We start from the raw sequence: 17,791 nt of genomic DNA, 5'->3' as shown, positions 1-17,791 counted from the left end.
TCCCTATGTTGTACTTTTCATCCCTGTGACTTATTTATCTTATAACTGGAAATCTGTACCTCTTAATCTCCTTCACCTATTTCACCCATCCTCCCTACCCTCTCCCCTCTGGCAACCACCAATTTGTTCTCTGTATTTAAGAGTCCGTTTTATTTATTCGTTTTTTCAGATTCCACATATAAGTAGAATCATATGGTATTTTTTTTTCTCTGATTTATTTCACTTAGCATAATCATCTCTAGGTCTATCCATGTTGTCACAAATGGCAAGATTTCATTACTTTTTATGGCTGAATAATATTACACACACACACTCACTGTCATATATATATGACAGCCACATCTTCTTTATCCATTCATCTATCAGTGGACACTTGGGTTGCTTCCATATCTTGGCTATTGTAAATAGTGCTACAATATATCTTTTTGATTTAGTGTTTTCATTTTCTTTGAGTAAATACTCAGTAGTGGAATTACTGTATCATCTGGTATTTCTATTTTTAATTTTTTGAGGAAGCTCCATACTGTTTTCCACAGTGGTTGCACCAATTTACATTCCTACCAACAGGGCACAAGCCCTTTTAGAAAGTGATTTGTCAATATGCAACAATAGCCATAAAAATGTTCATTCTTTGATTCAGTAATCTTTCCCTTAGGGATTTTTATCCTAAGGAAAAATTCAAAAGAAGAAAACTGCCATATATCATAACATACGGTTCATGCAATCTTATTTATAATGCTGAAAATCTGGGAAGACCGAAATGCCCAACAACATATTGTAAGTTGGGCCATAGACTTTGTTGTTTTTATAGGTCAAAACAGGTCAACCTAAGGTTTAGCAGCTGCATTATGATTCAAATTAATTCTCATGGTTAAATACATCCTAATATAATCAGCCCAGATATTGAAAACCAGAGAGACATACTGCAATGGATAAAAATTTAAGTGACGGGTGCCTGGGTGGCTCAGTTGGTTGAGCGACTGCCTTCGGCTCAGGTCATGATCCTGGAGTCCCCGGATCGAGTCCCGCATCGGGCTCCCTGCTCGGCGAGGAGCCTGCTTCTCCCTCTAACCCTCTCCCCTCTCATGTACTCTCTCTCTCTTTCTCGCTCTCTCAAATAAATAAATCTTTAAAAAAAAAAATTTAAGTGACAAAAAATATAAAATTGAATTAACTACATGAAAAGATGCTCTAACTTGTATGTGATCAGAAAAATGCAAATTAAGACAAGGCATCATTTTCTAGCTATTAGCGAGGCAAAAATCAGAAAGTTGGGTAATTTTAGCGTTGGCAGAGATGTGAACTGCTAGGAGGAACGTAAGCTGGTGTAGCCACTGCAGCAAATTCAATATATACAGCCCATATGACTCAGCAATCTAACAGACCTACATCCTCTCGCAAGAGGTATATACTTTATATATATCATCGAGTCACTTGCTGGAGGATGTACCTAACAGCATCATTGGTGACAGCAGGAAGCTGGAGGGTAAGCAAAATGTAGTAGATATGCTCTGGGATCCTAGCCAGTAATTAGAAATAACTAGCCAGAAGTATACACTGCAGCATGTTTACATCAAGAGAAAAAGAATGGGATGTACAGAACAATACCATGAGGTGTATTTAAAATAGATGCACACAAAGCAACTACACATTTTTCAAGGTCACATCCAAATAAAAGTCTACACACCGAACAGAGCAGAATGCATGCGGTAGAGAGAGAAATGGGAGTGGGGAATGAGGATACAAAGAAATTAATGAATAAATAACAGGGAGCCCAGCTCCGACCAGTGATGATACGCCATGAACTAAGAAGATTAGCTCAGCGCTCTACATCTGACATCCTACAACCTCCCACACCTCACGCTCGATCAACAAGATCACTGCACCCACATGACAGATAGGAGTGTACTGTACTGAGAACCGGAAGTTAACACAGAAACATAAAGAGTTAATTCATGTGGTATTGATCTGCCTTTTAAATATTTCCTTTATATTAAAACCAAGAAAAAAGGAATAGATGCTGTCATTAGAGTCCCTTTCCAGTCATTTTTATGTTCAATTGGGTCCATTCACAGAACCAAAGAGCCTCTGGAAATGCCTCCAGACTATAAAAAAAGGGACCTCCCCACCCTCAGGTGGCCACACCTAAATTACTTCTGGAAGAGGAGACAGTGTTTTTTAGATCTCCAGATCTCTAGATTCTGCAGATAGGGAGAATTTACACAGCCTGATGAAAAACCCAATCTTAGTACTTTACAACGCTTATGATCTGGTATTCCATCCTTTTTTAAAAAATTTTATTTTATTATGTTACGTTTTATTATGTTAATCATACATCATTAGTTTTTGATGTGGTGATCCACGATCCACTGCTTTTGTATAACACCCAGTGCTCCAGGCAGAGCGTGCCCTCCTCAATACCCATCACCAGGCAGCTCTACTCTCTGGCCCACCCTCAGGCCCTTCTCTTGTCACTACAAACAGGTGTCACTGTAGGTGCTCTTGCTTTCTGAACAGGCTCTTCCCATCCTTTTGTAAGCACTTCCCATTTCTAGAGCCTATCCTCTTCCCATCTGTGGCAGCTTCGGGTCCATGCCTGTCCATAAACTGTGCATAATTCTCTCTGGTCCCAGTGGACCACACTGTCAGAAGCCACCAAACCATGAGTTTCCATACTGCTCAGCTGCAAAAGAAAAACAGGTGCTGGCTGACGCTCTCAGGATAAAGTTAACTTGTACGCCTGAATTAGTACAAAAATTACTTTTCCTTTGTCTCAGGTGGGTAGGCCAGAAAAAAGTCAAACATAGTAACATTATAAATAAAGGGAGAAAGAAAAGCCTTCCCTCCAGAATCTAAGATTTTGAAATTCTTGAGGTAGGACATGATATCCACCCATCTTTGGATGTCTCGTGCCTTAATATGATACCCGGTACGTATGATCAAATGAACTTCCCAATCTAGGTCAATGAGCCTGACAAGGTTGATTAGGGGCAACATCGTCACTGACAGAACATCACACCAGGAATATCATATGAACTTATCAAAGCCACAAGCCATTTTTACAACTGACTCAATACAGACAGCAAAACACCGGCTAATTCTAAGGACCTAATTCAATTGTCTTCACAACAGCACAGTGTTAGGACGCCTGGGTGGCTCAGTCGGTTAAGCGTCTGCCTTCGGCTCAGGTCATGATCCCAGGGTCTTCAGAACCAGTCCCGCATCCGGCTCCCTGCTCAGTGGGGAGTCTGCTTCTCCCTCTGCCCCTCACCCTGCTCATGCTCTCTCTCTCTCAAATAAATAAATCTTTTTCTTTTTATAATAGCACAAGGTAAAGCTTCATGCTGCTTCCTATTCTTTTTTTTTTTGCATTTGTTTTAAAGATGGCCAGCAAGGTATCTCCGTAAGCGAAGTCCTGCATACCTTACCTGGACAGGCTCTGCAGCATGTAGTCCATGAAGCACGGGAGAGGTTTCTGGCCCTGGAGAGAGCCGAGAAGAAACAGGAGCTGCCTTGGGCAAGGACTCCTCTGCCGTGCTGCAGGATGGGGCTCCACCTCCAGGGTTTCAGGGGAGGGCCCATCACCATCTCCCAGGATGGAAGGATCTCCCAGTGATAATGACACCTTTACTTCCTGCTTCAGCCTCCTCAGACCCTTATATTTACACAAGGTTGGACCCTCCCCCTGCTTAGGAGAACCTGGAGCAAATGAAGGAACAGCATCTCCTGCCGGAGGGGAAACTTGGCCAGATGGTCCTCAGAAGCCATTCAGAGCAAAGCAACTGAACCTCCTACCTGCCCCGCCTCAGGAAAAAAAAGTCTCAGAGGCAGTTTCTTGCAGCCTAATAAGGAAGTAACTGTGACAAAACTGATAAGACCCCTAGAGGAGAGAAACGAAGGCCCCTTAGCCCAGCCCCTCTCATTTCTCATAAGTCCCGGATGTGGGGGCACCCGTGTTGACCTTGACCCAGGTGGACCAGGTGCCTTGCCCCCAAGTCGTGCCTCCTCTCTTTCCACCCCAGGGGAGGGCCGGGAGTGTCTGCGACACAAGGCTCTTGGCCCGAGCATCTGAGGAGATTCTAGTCCCGTTTCTTGAAAGATGACTCCTCTCTCTGTGCAGTGGGGCTAGACGAAGCTGAGGTCCAGGGCCTCCAGGGGCACGAAGGCTGGATGTGAAGGAATCCTCTGCAGTGCTGGTCTGTGAAGTCTTGGATGCGGTTACAGCTGCCACAGGAATACATTCTAAGAGGCTCTGAGGTTTGAGGACAGACCCTAAGGAAAGCTTAGATGTGGGGAGTGAGGAGAAGGGTGCTCCTGGGAGTGGGGAGTAAAAGGCTCGGAAAAGTGAGCGCACGTGGAGAAAAGTTAAAGGAAGAGCCCGTACTGCCAGTGTCAAATCCACACAGAGGAAGAGACACGAACGCCTACAAACGGATCCCTGGGAGGCCACACGGTCCCTGATGTGAAAACTGGAAGGATCTCAACACAGACGGTGTTAACCTGCTCAGTAAGGTGGGGATAAGGCCTTTCGCTCAAGTGAAACGGGGGGCGAAGACAGGATTGGGAGCTTAAGGGATTGTGAAATTTGAATGGATTACTAAGGTTTCAAAACGACGTGAATATTGAAAGAAGCAGTACGGTCTCACCACGGCGTGGGCTCTAATCACCACGGTGTCAGACCAGGTGTGGAGTGAGTAAATACCGCGCTGCCCCAGCCACCCGGGGGGTGCAGGGCACACGAGCAGGGCAGCGAAGCGAGAGCAGTGGCAGGTGAGGGGCCCTGAGATGCTGCAGCGAAGACAGTGGCCCGATGTATTCCTGTCCTATTGCTACTGTTACCAATTATCACAAATGTAGTTGCCTCCACATGAAAAATAAACACAAACTTAGTATCTTACAGATCTGTAGCTTCCAAGTCTGACATGGGTCTCAGTGGGCTAAAATCAGTGTCTGGCGGTCCCAGGGAAAGACTAATTTCCTTGCCTCCTCCAAATCCTACAAGGAGGCTGCTTTCGTTGGCTCAAGGTCCCTTTCTCCACCTGCAAAAGCCAGCAACACCCAACCGAGCCCCCCTCCACGTGCCATTTCTCTAGCTCTCCCTCCCCTTCTGCTGCCCTCTTCCACTTTTAAGGGCCCTGCGGTTTATACTGGGCACACCTGGGTAATCCAGGATGCTCTCCTTAAGGTCAGCTGATGAAGCAACCTCAATTCCATCTATAACTTTAATTCAGCCTTTGCTGTGTAACTGAACAGGTTTTGGAAATGAGGACACAGACCTGCCTACCACAAGTGGCGACGAGGTTTTAGAAAAAGAGGCTCAGACTCAAAGAGGGAATTTGGGGGGATTCAAGCAGTGATCTGAGCTGTAAGTGTGCTGGGGCATGGGTAGGGGATGTTAAGGAATGCAGCGCGGGCTAGATGTTCTGGTTCTGAGGAAAAAAACGCAAGAATAAGACAATACCCATGTCGTTCAAACCTAAGCTTCGGGCTCCTGTCACAGACTACTGGAGATGGGGTGAAGTCAGGACAATGGGCATTGTTCACTACTGCCCTTGAAAAGAGACAAAAGACAACTGTGAATTCCCTGGATCTTGATTCCATAATCTCTGTATAGATATAGGAAAGACAGAATATAGCCTTTTTTTTCTGTTATCAATTGTGTGAGTAAGCACAAACAGAATGTGAAAGTCTCAGGGCCAACTCTGTACTGGCCTCACACTTACTTGGGGTGTGGGTGTACGCTCCTCTTACTCTTCTCGAACAATCCATTCTCTCCCTTCCTTCTGTCTCTATCGTAAGACCATCTGAATGGGGGTACACGAGCTGACAGCATAGGACCCTCAACAACTTGTCTAAAGGAGGAGAGTTTTCCATGGCATCCAAATGAGATGGATTTGTAGAGGCAAAAATTGTCTATGTCTCTCCAGATCTCTCTATGAAAGGGGCACCTTGATTTATAAACAGAAGAATCCACTTCCAATGACAGGCATATCCCTATACTGGGAACTGATACATTTGACTGTGACAGTTTGATGATATAAACCATAAAAATCAAGTCATGTGCCATCTCCCTTATGTCACCAAACATTTTTCTGATTACAGTTTGGTTTGGGGGTCAAAATGAACTGAGTTCAACTAGCCAGCCTGATACATTCTCACAGCTGTGCAACATTAACCAAGTTATTTGAAATCTTTGAGCCTCCACTTCCTTATCTGTAAAAGGAAGAACTACCTCATAATGTTGTTCAGAAGATTAAACGAGATGACAAGCACAGCATTTATCTCAGAGCCCGGCACACAGTAAGTGCTTAACAAATGCTAGTATTGATAATAATGCAGTCAACGTAAGTTAATAGCAATTTGAATAGAGTAGGGTATTAAAGAATTATAAACCTTAAGCAAAAAGATTTCATTCCCGAAACACAGGAGTGATAGAACATTAATATGATAGATGATTATAAATTGTTTAAAAGAGAAAAACCAGATCTGATCACTTGATACATCCCAAGGAAGCCTTCAATGAAATTAAACAGCCATTATATTAAAAAAAATAACAAAATTAAAAAAATAACACCAGTTAGAAAACTAAAAATAGGAGTAAACTTCCTTAACATTAAGAACTTTTAGTTACTCTTTGATATGCATTAAAAAAATATGCTCCTGAAAAATCAACAGAACCCTAGAAGTTGTATATTAAAAAAGCAATTTCCCTGTGAGATTGGAAGCACTGAATGACCTCCTGAGATCACTTCCTGGTCTGTCCGGGCTTGTTCCTTACGAAACACAGCCTGAACTAAGGCACTTGTGAGGCCCTTCCCCCACCCCAACTTTCTAGAAGAAAGACTCCAGGGTATGCAGTGGACGGAACACCCTCAGGCACTGCAGGAGCTCCACCCTATCCTTCTCGGCCGGTTGTTCTGTGGGAGGCTCATGACTAAGAGCAGTTCCAGCAAAGCGTTTAAGGCTTCTGGGCAGAACAACTCCCAACCCGCTAAACTGTAACAAAGCGGCTAACCTAGGATGATACAAGACTACGCCACAAGAATTTAAGGTAATAAAAATAAACTTTGTCATGGAGATGAAAGCAGCAACACTGCAAACACAACGGAGGCCGGCAGTCTGGAACTCCCGAGGCTGAAGAGAGAATCTCTGCCATTCTCTGGAGGCCACCTTTCACAGCACGGAGACAACGCCTGCACCTGCATGGAACGTGTCCTCGCTTGCTCACCAACCGTCTCCTTAGAAATGAAGCCCGAAACTCTCCAAAAGCATACCCGGGGCAAGGCAACTGAGATGAGCGCTTATAGCAGAAACTGAAAGCAAATATCAAAACACCAATACAAATACAAGAATTCCTCCTACCATGGTTTATACTCAACCGTGTTGTGGAATCCCTCGTCAAAGGAAAAGATAAAAGAGTTTTACATACCGAAAAGCAATGACATTTTGTTTATTAGCAGATGAAGTGTCTACTTAAAGAACCAACGTCATAAAAATATCCAGAATATCATGAAATTGTTCAGTAAGGTGGCCAGATATAATAGTCTTTTATATTTGTGATAGAAGTGTGTTTTGAAAAGTCCCAGCCCATAATAGTACGAAACTAGAAAATGTCTAGGAATAAATATATATATATATATCTTGCAATTATCTCATTATGTGTGTATATATATATGTGTGTGTGTGTGTGTGTATATATATGTAAATTTTAAAAGGCTTACTGTAATTTTAAATGGAAGCTTGAATAAAGGGAGGTATATATAACGTTCCTAAATTGGAAATCTCATTCTTGTAAATATTTCACTTTCTCTTCAAATTAATGTTTAAATTAAACACAATTCAAATAAAAAAAATTTTTTTTTGGAGAAGGGAAACATGCCAAATTGATCATCATATTTCTCTGGAAGCATAAATACATCATTAGACTATCCAAAATTATTTTTAAAAGAAAAATGACAGTACGAACCCTGTATTGATGTTAAAACAAATGATTATAAAGCCAAAGCAATTAAAAGTAAGACAGTAGGAACCCTGTATTATGTTAAATGATTACAAAGCCATAGCAATTAAAAAAATGTGAATTATCAAAAATGAGAACTATATTGAAGGAATTTAATGTAACACAAAAATGCCTTTATAAACCAGTAAGAAAAGAGTGGCTTTTCCCATAAATGTCATGTAGCTTCATGTTAGAGAGGAGGCTTTGGCATCAGACAGACTGAATGACAGTACTGGTCTGCCCTGGCTCACTGTGTGATTAAGTAACTTTACTTAATCAAAGACAGTTTCCCAGCATGTAAAATGGGGATACAGGTGTGCCTGGCTGGTTCAGTCAATAGAGCATGTGACTCTTGATCTCAGGGTCCTGAGTTCAAGCCCCACGTTGGGCGTGGAGCCTACTTAAAAAACACACACACACACAAAAATTAAGAATAAATAAATACGGATACCAATTGGACTCCCACAGAGTTACTGTAAGGCTTACATAAGGCAATTCGATTAAGGTAAAGCACTCCACAATGTGTGAAACAAGGACTCAGGAAACCTTAAGGATTACTATTAAATGAGGTTGGGTGAACTCCAGTTAAGATTTGGAGAAAAATCTAGATCACTCTTAAATCAATGCAGATAGATTAAAGATTTAATAGTTAAAAATATAAAGTTAGAAATGTCCTTGAAGAAAAATACAGGATTTGTATTTGCTTAAAGAATATGTTCTCTATTGGTGATACACACTTCTGAAATTATTGGCCTCATTCTGTCAAGAGTGCAATGAAAATATTAAATATTATTATTTAGCATCGTAAGGGTAATTTTGGAACACCTGAATCATAAACTGTTACAATAAAATTTTTTAAAAGGTGTGTCATGAGCAACCTTCATGGAGACGGCAGGGATGTGAGGAAGAACGGACTATACTAAATATGAACTCCATGTTTTCTCCTCTGTTGACATGAAGGGTAATACCATGCAGATGTTTTCCTTCCTTCCAGCATGCCACAGGCAATATAGTCCTTGACTAACGTGAGTCACAGTCACCTGATTTAAAATCTAGAATGCAAGAAGAAGGGCAGGGGAGTTGTTTATGGTGGAATTCTTTACCTCAGAGCCTAGTAGTGCCCTCAGCAGGGAGCAGGCCCTCAAGTATTTGTGGAACGAGTTAACTAAACTCTCACTAGGTATCTAAGCAAACAGAGTACTTCAGTTGTCCAGTCAGCTTCTGACATACCAGCCATAAAACTGGTGAGTGTGTTGACTGTAATTATATATATAAGACTAGGTTAAGCAGTTAAGCCCAGAGAGAAATTTCAACCTTATCATCATTCACACTCTAGCTCAGGGGAAATGGAAACTCTATGTATAATCAACTTTTTCTCCTTACTAAGAAACCACGATGTCCCTGGAGCTATGGAGAAAACACTAAAATTTTATTTAACTTTTGCCTTCTTTCTCTCTCAGAGTTGACTCGGGGGAAGCAGAACAATGTACAATGGTTTCCTTAGGGCTTTTGTGCCAGAGAGCTGGGCTCAAATCCCTGCTTTACACCGATTCACAGTGGGACCTCTGGTAAGTTACTCAGCTTCTAGTTTGTTTTTTTTTTTTCATTTGTAAAATAGGCTCCTACCACCTGCATTAGATCATGACTACTAGTAAATTAAATAATGAAATAAAGCATCTAACCTACAGGAGACACTCATCCAAAACAGGCTCTTTCTGCTCTTCCTGTACCTGCCGCTGTTCTGTCCTACCATCCAAAAACTCAAGGTAGCTTTTTTTTATATGTATATAAATGGATCAAAAACTTAGCTAGGTAAATTTAAAATTTAGAAGAAAATAAGAAATATAAAGATCAATTCTGTACAAATCCAAACTATAAATGGTCATGAAAAAATACCGTTGAACACGGGAAGAAAATACAAAATCACCCATGTTACCCCTATTCAGAAGGAATCAGTGTTTGCATTCTGGTGACTATCAGGCCAGCAGTTCTCCATCTCCCTTTTTGTCTGTATATAGGGGAGTTATTTAAACAGAAATGGAATCATAATCTATACACACTGCCAACCTGCTTTCCTACCATAACAATATTTTGTGAAAATTTCCCACAGTGTTTTTCTACATCACTTAAAAATAGCACATAGTCTTCCATTTTATGTCATTTATTTTTATTTTCCCACTATTTAAAACAATGCAATGAAGAAGATGTGGTATATTTACATAATGGAATATTATTCAGCCATAAAACAGAATGAAATCTCGCTATTTGCAAAGACATGGAGAGAGCTAGAGAGTATAATGCTAAGTGAAATAAGTCAGACAGAGAAAGACAAATACCATGATTTCACTCATATGTGGAATTTAAGAAACAAATGAGCAAAAGGGGAAAAAACAGAGGGTAGCAGGTTGGGGGGATGAGTTAAATACGGGATGGGGATGAAGGAATGCACTTGTAATGAGCACCAGATAATGTATGGAACTTTCAATTACTATATTGTACACCTGAAACTAATATAACACTGTACGTTAACTGGAATTAAAATAAAAACTTAAAGTATAAATAAATAATGTAATAACAAAATAAATAATAAATAAAACAATGAAATGATAGTCACTGTATTTAAATCTTCTAATATGCTCATGACTGGTTCCTTAGGGTGAATTTCTACAAACAGAATTGTTGGGTCAAAGGGTATGGAAAAGGTAAGTCTCTTGATAACAATGGTTACTGCCTTCTAGAAAGGTTTGACCACATTACCGTCCCACCATCAATGTATTGGAGCATTTTTCCTTTGCCCTTTCCCCAGTTCACTTCTAATTTGATTTTTCAATCAAATTGCTCAAGCTGAAAAATCACTGACCATATTTAGTCTGATCTGTTGTCCTTTTTTCAGCCCAAATCACATTGAGATTTCTCCTAATACAAATATGATATGACAGATTAATTAGGGAACAATATTTGGACTAAACAGATCAATTATAATAGGACTAGACTCAGATCTAGCTCTAGTACAAAAGGTTTTTTAAAACATAGCTGTTTGGTTCAGTGACCGTACTTTTTGCTTCAACAATGACAAGAATGGATTACAATATACTGCATTAATGGGAGTGCTGACACTGGAAGAGGAAAAGGAAGGAATGTCTCTTGATCACTCTCAGGTTACCAGGGGCTGGAGGATGGGGGAAATAGGTAGATGTTGGCCAAAGAGTGCAAACTTCCAGTTCTAAGATGAGTAAGGTTTGAGGACCTAACGTACAGCACGGTGATCATAGTTAATAATACTGTATTATATATTTGAAAGTTGCTAAAATAATGGATCTTAAAAGTTCTCACCACAAAAAAGAAATGGTAATTATGGGACCCGATGGAGGTGTTAGCTAAAGCTATGGTGATAATCATTTTGCAATATATACATGTATCAAGTCAACATGCTGTATAACTTAAACTTATACAATGGTATATCAATTATATGTCAATAATATGTCTGGGATGTTTACTGTGTGCCAGGTGCTACACTAGGTGCTGGATCTAGATTTACCTGCTACCATCTGCCTCCCTGTAATTACTTCACTGCCATTTTCCTGCTCCCCTCTCAGAAACAAAACATTTTTAGAATCTGCACCATTTTGCTACAATGGGGCAACTGCAGTGACTCATCTTTCCATAACATCTTTTATAGATAACTAACTGTTGTGTTTTCTAAGTGTCAGGAGACAGCAATGAATTGTTACCCGAGGCTTACATGAGGCACAGATAAATCTAATTCAACAAGTAAAAACATCATTTTGTTCCTTAGATTAGGTAGATGTTAGTGATGTGCAAATAGATACCTATAGAAAGTTACTATGTTCCTCCTTTATTGATCATAGAACTTTACATTTGTCTAATGATCTTTTTGCAAAGCCCTTGGGTTTACTGTTACTCATTTCTCTGTATTTTTCGATTAACATTAAAAATAACTGTAAAATGTATAATATGTAAAAAAAAAAAAAAGTGAAGAAAACAAAACTCCCTTGCAATTTCTGTACTCTGAGAAAACGATTATCAACATATTGTTATAGGTTCTTCCAGTCTGTTTTTCTACTTTCCTTATCATGTGTCCTCCATTAACTTTTTGTTTTGACTCTCTACATTCCCTGTTTTTTCTCTGACATGTGTGGATTTACGTCACACCTTTGCGTCACAATTTCTAGGCCTCTCACCTGAAATCTAGGCCCCTTTGGACAAATCCACTTGGCACCTCAAAACATCTCCAAACACAAACTGACATTGAACTCTTTTTTCCTTCTTGAGTTTTCCAGTTTGTCAATTCTTGACTCTGTTCTTTTTGTCCCTCACACACTAGAATGGTCACCAAATACTGCTGATTCTATGAGCAAAATCTCTCCGTAGGGTGCCCTCTCCCCTCTGCCCCAGTCTCCAACCAGCTCCACCTGATTTCAAGCTGACTTCTACCCAATGTCACACAATTAATGCAGTTCTCTGAACAGCTCTCCACAGACGCTAGCCAAGTCCAAATCCTTAGTGTGGCTGAAAAGAACCTCCCATTTTAGTGTCTCTTCTCAGACGAGAGCCACGAAATTGAAATGGGATTACTCTTGATTTGAGGCCTACTACTCCACCTAGTGGTACAGAACACCACCCTGGGATGGAACTCTAGGAATATGCCAGGTCAGCCCTATCAGACCAAGCAAGCCTGCCCACGTGGGTGTTTGTCAGCTAGAGAGGGAAGTGAAAAGGACAAAGAACTCTGGAATTCAATGGCCATCTAGTGGTTTTACCTAAGCACTGAATTCTCCTAAGGGAAGGCCCCAAACCTCCAAACCAATTATCATTGCCATTCTTTATTTTATTTTATTTTATTTTATTATGTTATGTTAATTACCATACATTACATCATTAGTTTTTGATGTAGTGTTCCATGATTCATTGTTTGCGTATAACACCCAGTGCTCCGTGCAATACGTGCCTTCACCGGGCTAACCCATCCCCCCACCCCCTCCCCTCTAGAACCCTCCGTTTGTTTCTCAGAGTCCATAGTCTCTCATGGTTCTTCTCACCCTCCAATTCCCCCCCTTCATTTTTCCCTTCCTACTAGCTTCGAAATAAGTCAATCAGAGAAAGACACGTATCCTATGATCATCGCCATTCTTGAGAGCAGATGAAAAACTATGATGTCATCTAGACTGATCTCGAGACCAGTCTAGAAAATCACAAACTAATTCTGACCCAACTACTGTACTGCCAGCTGTATCCTTCCAGAATTTTCATGAAACTCAAGCAAACTGAAACAGTATTCATTCATCTATGTATTAGTTCATACCCTCGATGCACATTTAAGGAACACCTGTAACTCAGATACTACACCAAGCTAATAATACAGGGTCCATATGAAGACAGCCTATAAACAGGAAAGCAGATAAATAAATCCATAATGACAATGCAGAAGGAGAGTCTAAGCTGGCCATGGACTGGGAGGGCTTCCTGTGAGAAATGATGGCTGACCCGATTCTGTGGTCAAGCGAGAGTTGGTTAGGTAAAGAGCAGAATGAAAGGTATTCTTTCAGATACAAAGCATTACACGTGCAACAGAGTGCAGCACGTTAAAAAGCTATCCTAACACATCATCTACAGTTAGTACAGCATCCTGACTAAAAGAAACCTCAGCCACCAGGACTCTACCAGCCTCTTTCGGGGAAACCTACAGAGCAAAATATCTCCACTTTATTTTATTTTTTTAAAGATTTTATTGATTTATTTGTCAGAGAGAGAGACAGCAAGAGAGGGAACACAAGCAGGGGGAGTGGGAGAGGGAGAAGCAGGCTTCCCGCCGAGCAGGGAGCCCGATGCGGGGCCTGATCCCAGGACCCCGGGATCATGACCTGAGCCGAAGGCAGACACTTAACGGCTGAGCCACCCAGGGGCCCCAAAATATCTCCACTTTAAAATACTTCTTAAGCAACAGCATTTACAATAAAGGTAAAAAAAAGATAATATTTTAAGCTGCACAACTATTCAAAACCACACATTTTCAAATCTCCAAGGTGCACAAATCATATGTAAAAGAAAATGAGAAAGGCGATTCTCCTTAATCCTCTTCCTCTTTTTGGAAAGAAGGGGTAATACTCAACACTTTAAATTTTAAGGCAAGTCTATTAATCACACAGAAGTTTCTTTCAACAGTTGACGGTTACAGCTTTTTATGAAACACTAAGTGGTTTGAGATTAAAAGCATCCGTTGAGCTGTGTAAGACATGATGTAATCACACTATCACCCATGTATGATATAATCGCAATGTGGACTCTCCACAGCAGGTACCTCATCTACCTTCTGCTGGAGCAATGCCAGCAGAAGCAGCCCATTTTATCTTTGATGAGCACTGCTAGAAAGTTCTGTTAAACATGGAGACAAGACCTGTCTTCCAGTACCTCTGGCATTAACTGCTACCAAATGTGGGGCCCCCGGAAGAATCTGCTGCAAGAGCACGTTTCACATACTGTCCTGCAGTCCGTTCTCAGAGACGCCGTCTTGTCCCTTAGCCTAGCGCTCTTAGTACCCTGTATCCTGTGTGCCACATCAAGGTCAAGGTTTGACTCCCGCTTCCCTTTCTTTGCACGCTCTTCTGACATACCCCAGCCCTGCAGGTGACAGGAGCAGTAGGTGTGAAATGGATGATCCCAGTAAAGCAGGGTTATCACCTCCCTCATGCTAGCTATGCCACTTCTGTTAATGCAGTGTAAGATGCAATGAATACTCTGAGAAACTACAGAATATTGCAGCCTTCTTTTAAAATTCCCCTTAACTAAGGGCGCCTGGCTGGCTCAATTGGTGGAGCATGTGACTCCTGATCTTGGGGTTAAGAGTCTGAGCCCCACACTGGGTGCAGAGATACCTTAAAAAAAAAAAAAAAAAATCCCTTAACTAAAACTCTCAAGTTGTGTGTGTTTGTTTTTAACTGATGGATGCTAGGCCATTTCTCCACAATTTTCTATTGCCCAGCTGATGCCAAACAGTTCAGGCATTTCCAGCAACGTATTTATGGATATGTCTATATACATTAAGAAAAATATTTCTCATACAGGGAAGGTGACGATCCACTGGATAGATATTTATTAGCACACACTAGGTGCTAGATCCTAGAAACACAAAGTTAAATGAGACACACCAAATTATGTCCGTTTACACAAGACTTTGTCTTTACACAAGACTATGTATATAAAACAAGGGTGGGTGGTACATCATAGTGCTCAATAAACTGCTACTGTTATTATAATGATGATGAGCAGTTATAAATAGTCTTTTAAAAATTACTAGTTGTTTTTGTTTTTTTTTTGTTGTTGTTGTTGTTGTTTTTTAGAGAGGGAGAGAGAGAGAGGGGGGACAGGGGGAGAGTGAGAGAGAATATTAAGCCGTCTCCACACTCAGCACAGAGCCCAACACAGACCTCGATCTCACAACCCTGAGATCACGACCTGAGCCAAAAGCAAGAGTTGGACACTTGACTGACTGAGGCGGCCCTATTTTAAATGAAAATACTGCAGTATTGCCACCGATACTCACCAGTACTATAATATCTCTTTAGTTCTGTACGCCTGATCTCCTTTAACTGATTATTTTTTCTCTTTTTTTTCTCATCAGTAATATATTCCTCTTCTACAGCAATGTTGCATTTGTCTTGTTCTAAAATGACTGTTTTAGCATCCTCTTTTCCAGTATGGGTCCTTGTAGCAATAGCTGAGGCTGTCTCTGCATTTTGTTTGGCTTGTTTTTTCTTTTTCAATCTAGGAATGGGAAAAAAAAGGGAAAACATTGGAGAAATGATTTTCTAGGAGGAATTATATTAGTTTCATGCTGTTGGGCTTTCAGAAACTAATTAACTGATACAGAAAATACTTTCTTTATATTACTGTTAATCACATTTTCCTGTTACTTTTTTCTTTCCTAATCACTTAAAAATTCTTACATGGAGACCTGCAGCATTTCCTCAACTTTATATCCTCAATACTTAGATCTCAGAAAATTATTAGGAAATCCTCCAGGCCTGGGGAAAAACTAGATTCTTCTACAGGCTATTAAATGTTGAGCATTTTCTTAATCAAAATATATGGCTGCCATGTTTGCAGTGTTACATTAAAAAAGAGAGAGAAAGTGAATTTCGGTTTTCAGTGGGCAAACACATTTGTAAAACTAAATCCTTTATAATTGATTCACACACTGAGTATAAAAGTTTGGCGAACTGGTTCAGGTCTGAGCAATTCTTTTCCTTTATACATATGACGGTAGTACTGAAGAAAGAGCTACATTCCCTGAGACAGAAAATGCCATAATGACAATATAAAAAGTTATCATTCGGATCACTAATAGCTGATACATAGTTAACATATCTGATGTTTTTAATTCCTTACTCCTAAGTCAAAGAGATGAAGTTTACTATACTTGGTGAAATCCAATAACTCAAAATATTTTCCAACTGATGTATCACTCTAATTGATGTGTCACTCCATACTTACCAGCCCTTCTGAAGAATGCCTTTACCTTACCAGAAGGTAGAGAACAAGGGTTCTGGCCTCTAGTATATGTGGCAGTCTGCTCCTATGTAAATATTTTTAATTAGGACTCTTTTTGCTCGTTCCCTTTCTGTTTACACATGGTCAGCTATCTCTTATACATACATGTCTAGTTCCTTTGCTCTCTTGAGCATCTATACAATTTGATGTTGGGCAAGAATAAGGAAATGTTTTGGGAGGAAAATGAGATACCCAGCGGGTAGCAAAGGGACCAAGGTTAGATTTTCTGCTTCTTTGTTTCGTGACATTGAACAAATCCATTTAACAATTTGGAGAGGTCCCTTGTTAAATAAGAGACCCTCATTGTTAGGGTCTTTTATTAGGATCAATTGAGATAATCTATGCCAACATACAACACAAACAAACAGAAACAGAAATAGTAAAATATCCCCTCATAAATCATATAATGACATGAGAACTAAGGATACATGACCCATTCAGCTTCGGAAATAAGGTGTCATATTCTAACAAAATGTTTCAACTAGGCTGTAATTCATTGAACACTTAGCAGCCATGTTCTTAGATTTCATTGGCTAATAAATGAGTATATGGCCTAGGAGAAAGGGCAGCTGGACAAAAATCATAGATGAATACCCTCCCCATTGCTTAGTTTCACTATCTTTTTATGTTTACCTATTAAAAACCACACCAAACCAAACCAAACTGGAAACTCATAAAAAGGACTTCTATTCAACAGACACTTTATATTCTAACCTCAGATTTTAAACTGTTTAATTTTTTTTATTATTTCTGGTAAGAGTGGGTGGCTCTTTGCAATGTTGAGTCAGATAATGTTCCTAATAAAACAATTTCTCTCTTGATCAAGATTACTATGTGAGGCTGAAATTAGTATGCATAATGCCGTAATGACCTAGATATCTTACAGAAACCAGCACTTCGCTTAGGGAGGTCTAGGCACAGAGCTGATATCTGTGTCCAAAAAGCTGGCTGTGGATGGGCTGATGTTCTGATACAGTGGCTTATCAAAACCATGCTTGAGATGAACCTTATTGCCCACTTCCAAAAATCATTCCTTCCAGGAGGAGAGAAAAGAGGAGTCAAAAATTAATTCTATGCAGCCTGAAATATACTGCTTCTTGCTCTTTTGGATTTTTCCACTTTAAGTTGATTTAAATGTCCTCATTTTGCGGTCCCCATGATCATTAAACTCACTCAGATCTAGGGCACATGTTTTGATGAGCAGCACCGTCTGGGGACATCTCA

General features: G+C 40.3%; 1 protein-coding gene across 9 annotated transcripts in view; it reads right to left on the bottom strand.

Moving 5' to 3' along the window:
* The window catches only part of NCOA7 (nuclear receptor coactivator 7), a 156,151-nt gene that overhangs the window by 60,241 nt on the left and 78,119 nt on the right, over positions 1–17,791 (bottom strand). For all 9 annotated transcript variants that reach the window (XM_034990526.1, XM_034990527.1, XM_034990532.1 and 6 more), the window contains one exon: positions 15,561–15,781. In XM_034990526.1, the coding sequence (XP_034846417.1) occupies positions 15,561–15,781 (221 nt within the window). Of the gene's footprint in view, positions 1–15,560; positions 15,782–17,791 lie in introns of those variants that run through there.

Source organism: Mirounga leonina, unplaced genomic scaffold (assembly GCF_011800145.1).
Source record: "Mirounga leonina isolate KUSES-001 unplaced genomic scaffold, KU_Mleo_1.0 Mir_53, whole genome shotgun sequence".
In the NCBI taxonomy this organism is placed as follows: Eukaryota; Metazoa; Chordata; class Mammalia; order Carnivora; family Phocidae; genus Mirounga; species Mirounga leonina.
Note: the sequence above shows the minus strand (reverse complement) of the source record. Positions and strands in the feature narration are given on the sequence as shown.